We start from the raw sequence: 5,560 nt of genomic DNA on the forward strand, positions 1-5,560 counted from the left end.
GTATGTAAGAACACCAAACAATGATGTCGATCAACTTTGATCGAGAATCTGTCAACACAAGCTCGTGGGCAAGAAATCACAAAAAAAAATGGATGCATGTTGGTTTAGCCAAGTACTTTATTCATATGTCGGGCCTGTTGTTTTCTAAGATACTGGCACACCCGGACAGCCCGTGAGCTCGGTGCCAAAACTTTTTTTGGGGCATCGCTAATGACATGGCAAACGTTTTGATGTTTTGGGTACCGCCTCCACTGTGGAGGGCCTAACTCTTCACCCGGTACTAGAATCTTTATCACCAGTCCATCGGTATGTTCTCCATCTAAGGTGGGGATATATGTAGGAGTTACCGATGTTCCTGATACCTCTCCTTCTTATTAATATATGAAGATTGTATAGCCGGTGACAAACATATTGCCAGTAAACCAAGCAAATGATATAAGAAGCCCTATCAAGAGCAAGGTATATATATTGGCAAACTAGGTATTGATGTATTGCTTGTCAACATAGATTTTATATATATATGCTCTTTTATTTGAGATATGGTGTCGTTGAAAGATTCTGGCGAGTACTACATTACAACGCAACCATTCATTGCATGCCACGCTCCATTCTGTAGTAACAATTTATGGCATGATTGTCATATACTCCAACCTTTGTACAAATTGTGACATTAGTGTCATGCTCGTAGGATACATCATTGGCGTCCATAATTTTTAGAACTATTTTAGAAACTTGTAAATATTTTTTCCATTTTTTTCGAAAATAGAAGGATCACAACCGAAGACATAATGACACCACAAGCAAGACACGATCCAGATCTCTTCTGCTCGCTGTTTTCCACCATGTGTCACATGAAAAGAGTATGGCTAACATGTACTGTACAAATCAGTCACAGTTAAATCCAATAGTACAGGTTCGAATGTACAATGAAGCATACACTGTTGGAAACTTCAACAGCAGTTCCTTCTCCGTCTTCCCCACCTTGCGGACCATGGGTGATGGATAGCTCAATGCACAGTCAAATATCTTCCGTCAAAATATTTACAAAAAGGCAACACTAGGGTAAACATTATTAAAATTATTCAGAGAAGCCTACACATAATTACAGGTTCCAATATACAATGAAGCATACGCTGTGCCGAAACATGAGCAGCAGTTCCATCTCTCAGTCTTCCCCACCCTGTGGAGCCCTTGCAGCACGCCTGAACCATGTCTTGAAGGCAGCGACCAAATGCTGGCAGTCATCGACGCTGCGAGTAGAGAAGCCAAGGCATTGTTGCAGCAGCTCCTGAGCGTCCTGGACAGGCAACGTAGAGATGATCTGAAGAAATGTCTCCTCCAGCTCTTGGCAGTTTGTTGACTTGTATCCGCTGTGCATGGGTTGAGCGATGTCCCTGCAGACATTTAGGACAGGAAGCCAACTTCTGACGAGCTTCATCCTCACCTGACAAAAAGAATGTTTCAACAACATAATGCAAGCATGAAGAAATGCAAAATCGATGGGCTTCTATAGAAAATCTGAGAACAGAGCTACAAGAATTTTTAAAACCTGCTCACTCCAAACATCACTTGAACAGTTGAAAACAAATGCGTCAAACTAATAGAACTTCCAAAGCATACTCACTCCCCCAAAATTAGGCTGCACACACAGGTGTATTGGGTGCTCATCAAGGCCAAAGTAGGTGGAGGAATGAAAATGAAAGGCAATGATACTAGCATGTGAGTGATAAAATAAAAACAGATAATTGGAAGGTCTGGCATGACACTTGAAAATATACAAGTTTGTGAGTTGACGGAGAAGCAGAAGGCTACTGGATCAGATAACACCAAGGACAGACTATGTACAATGAGTTATATCACAAGAATTATGCACAGAGCAAACCGAGAGTTTTGAGACATTTCCACTCTGTTATTTATTCACATACTATTACCGTAAGCTAAATATCAGAAAGACTTTATTTCCTAAGATAGCATTTCCAACAAAGCATTCCATGCATCTAACATGTAATTAGTAACCTACTGAGTAGCATATTCAGCAAACTAAATACTGTAATCTACCATGAAACAAACTTCTTTTGAGACATGTCTAAACTAAAGGAAGGAGCAAAACCCATAAGCATGTGAATTGAGCATATCACAAGGAGCTTCTACTTTTATATGAAATGAAAACATGATGCTTGGCATTTTAGGAGATCTGCTAGGATAATTACCAGAAATCCCATCCAACTATTCTATTTGGCTAGCCATCTAATCCACGACCTACATATAACAGATGGATCTGGCCAGAGGCGGGCACATGTGTATTCATGGGTATTCAGCTGAATACCCAAAATTTTGGCAAACTTTTTTCAAATTGTATGAAAAGGTCATCAACTCCTGTTTACTCTTGTACATAATCTGATTCTTTCTTGTATACAAGAAGTTGGCTTTCTATTTGGTTAGAGCGAGCTAAAGAACACCCTTTGGTCATGGGATCAAACCTTCCTTACTGCAATATTTTTTTCTGTTGTATGTTTTTTTTTTTACTTTGAATACCCATTGAAAAATTTCTGTGCCCGCCCATGGATCTGGCAGGCTTAAAGAAAGAGGTAAAAGAGTTGGCCACAGCTTGACAAAATATTTTTAGGCTAACTTTACTGGGCCTGCGCATTGCTAGAAAATATTTTGTTGTACACTCTTGTTAAGCTAAAGCCTAAAATAAAAGCTAAACAGGGAGAAGCACTGAAAGTCGCCGTAACCACCTGCTTTACAAAATGACAGCTTCACCACTTGCTAGTAAGTATTGCAACATCCAACTGAGCTGCATATAAGTAACTTCTAATTAACCTATGGGCATGAATTACCCAAATCTTGATTCATCCTCATGAAAAGCTTTCCATTGGTATTCAAAATGGGTTTATGCATATCCAAATATCTACTCAATGCATTCCACCTACGTTATAATATGATACCTTTCTTTCAACTCTTACCATCTCCAGTTCTCTACCAGCACAAATGATGCTTACATATCTACAAATCAGCCCCTTACCAGCAAAGTTCTTATAAATCCACCCCTAAAACACATGCAGACTCCCAGGTCATCATAGGGTTTCCATTTGCTATACGTACTTGGTAATGCAAGCATCACCAATCACAGTTTCAGAATGAAACATCAATCCAATATAGAACACATAGCAACAACTTCAACTTGTTACCCATATCTGCTATTCATAATGATCCATTTGGTGAAACCAGTTAATGCAAATAAAGCACAAGGTCATTAATACGTCAAACAGTTCTCCTGGTTCTGTCATGTGCTACATGGCACCTCAACATAAATACATAATATAGTCATTCTTATAAAAAAAAATGTGACTAAAGTAAATCACAAGCAACCAGCACAAAACACAAAGAGGTTACAGAAATTTGAACCTATGGTCCTTTTGTGGGAGTATTCTTTTTTTTTACTATGAAACCGTATGGCTGTGGGAGTATTCACAATGAAAACTATGCCTCGACTATGAAAATGGAGTAAAATTTTGCTATTTTGTGAAAGATTGAAATATGCCAACATCAGAAGCCGTTAATGTCTACAGATGAAAGCATTACATTCATAGATCATAGCAGAAGCCGAGACAAGAGTTAAGTCATTCAAATATAGCATGGGATGATGCCCGCATACAAGCTAGTACCAAACATTTACTGTCACATAACAACATACTAAGAAATATATCAATATTTACCCTGACCATTGGAGCAAAGCAAGCAGAACTACCACTATACCTACCCCAGAAGCAAATCATGTTGGAAGTTCAGAACTAGTCATGATCTGAACTGTGACACTTATCAACATAGCATATTTCAGAAGAACAAGTACTAACACAGCGATAAGTTCACACAATATAAACAGTATCATCTTGCAGACTAACCTGCCGAGAAACCAGCGTCTCCCCAATGACAACTGAATTGGCGAGCCTGAGAGTGCACCTGGTGACGAGCATCGGGAGCCCAGGGGCCATGTTCCTCCACATGTCAGCATCAGTGAGCAACTTCTGCAAATCGGCAGCGAGTGCAACCTGCTCGCTCCAGAGCTTAACCGCGTTGTCAGCCACCCGCATATCCACCATCCTCTCAATGAGCCAGAGCAGATGCTTGACGTTCAAGACCGCGGAGTGCAGGTTGAGCTTCTGTATGGCCTCGCGCTCGTCGCTGTCGACGGCGATCCTGAAGTCGGGGCTGGCGTACTTGCCCATGAGCTCCTTGACGGTGTCGAGCCGGGAGAGGAAGGCCTCGTCGAGCACCTTGTGCACGCAGTCGCGGGACGGGTAGTCCTTGAGGAGCATGGCGACGAAGGCCTTGGTGGCGGCGGGGACGGGGTGGCCGTGGATGGCGGAGTGGATCAGGCCGTGAAGCATGGCTTCGGAGGGGGACCTGGCGGCGGCGGCGGCGACGGAGGCGGCGGTGGGGGGGAGGGAGACCCTGGCGAGGAGGTCGGCGGCCTCGTCGGCGGGGAGGAGCGGCGCTATGTCGAGCACGCGCGCCTCCTCGTCCACGGACCAGGGCACGGCCTCGAGGAAGCGGATGCAGGCCTCGACGCAGGCGTCGAAGAGGAGCTGCAGCGCGACGGGGAGGAGGTCGAGGGCGTCGGCGGGGGCGCGGATGGTGCCGGCGAAGTCGAGCGTGTGGAGGAGGCGGAGGACCTCGACGTGGGCGTGGAAGGGGCGGGGGCAGGAGGGGGAGGAGACGGGCACCGCGAGGGAGAGGCGGCCGGCCGGGGAGGAGGAGGAGGATGGGGGAGGGCACCAGCGGTCGGAGAGGAGGGCGGCGAAGTAGCGGGAGCGGTTGAGGGAGGCCGAGGAGACGTGGAGGTCGAGGAACGGGGCGGGGGCGGGGTGGCAGTCGTCGTCGTCGTCGGGGGAGGGGGAGGGGTCGAGGTGGAGGCGGAGGAAGAGGTCGGCTTTGGGGAAGGAGAGCAGGGGCGAGGAGGCGGAGGAGGAGGCGGCGCGGGGAGGCGACGGCGGCGAGGAGAGGGTGGCGAGGCGGGAGCTGCTCGCCGACCGCTGGCGCTTGCGGAGGGACATTGCCGGCGAGCCGGTGTTTGGGAATTGGGGATTGTTTCCCGTTCCTTCCGCTATGCTCGATGAGGGCGATAGAGTGCGTCGGTTACTTGGTCGGCTGCCCTGTTTTTGCAGGGGAATGGATTAGGACGAGGATCTATCTATACAATCACACGTCAGTAATGCGTGTATAAAAGCATCCCAAAGTCCTCTAAGGGCATGTACAACGCTCCTAGTCAGCCTTCCCTTACCAACCGACACGTAGGACAATTGGTGACATGGAGATGAGAGAGAGCGAAGAAAGGCCGAGCCTTCTCTTCCGTAAGGGATGATCCCTTGTTAAGGAGGAGAAGGCAAATCTTGGCGTTGTATGATTTGCTCTCCCTTATTCACGCGATTTTCCAATCCGGTGCTCCGACGCGATTATCCGTCGTCTCCCGCGAAACTATTTTGCTCGTTTTGCCAATTTATTCTTCTCCCCGCGCTAAATCGCCCCCTCTCGATGCCAAATATTCTGCCGTCGC

General features: G+C 46.3%; 1 protein-coding gene across 1 annotated transcript; it reads right to left on the bottom strand.

The window, feature by feature from the left end:
* Positions 1 to 1,003: 1,003 nt before the first annotated feature.
* LOC127293102 (BTB/POZ domain-containing protein At1g63850) lies at positions 1,004 to 5,135 on the bottom strand. The gene is made up of 2 exons (XM_051322657.2): positions 3,909 to 5,135; positions 1,004 to 1,444 (listed from the first exon to the last, which is right to left on the bottom strand). The coding sequence occupies exons 1-2, from the start codon at positions 5,058 to 5,060 to the stop codon at positions 1,166 to 1,168; spliced, it is 1,431 nt and encodes a 476-aa protein (XP_051178617.1). The 5' UTR covers positions 5,061 to 5,135; the 3' UTR covers positions 1,004 to 1,165.
* Between the last annotated feature and the right edge of the window lie 425 nt (positions 5,136 to 5,560).

This window comes from Lolium perenne, chromosome 4 (assembly GCF_019359855.2).
Source record: "Lolium perenne isolate Kyuss_39 chromosome 4, Kyuss_2.0, whole genome shotgun sequence".
NCBI classification, from domain to species: domain Eukaryota; kingdom Viridiplantae; phylum Streptophyta; class Magnoliopsida; order Poales; family Poaceae; genus Lolium; species Lolium perenne.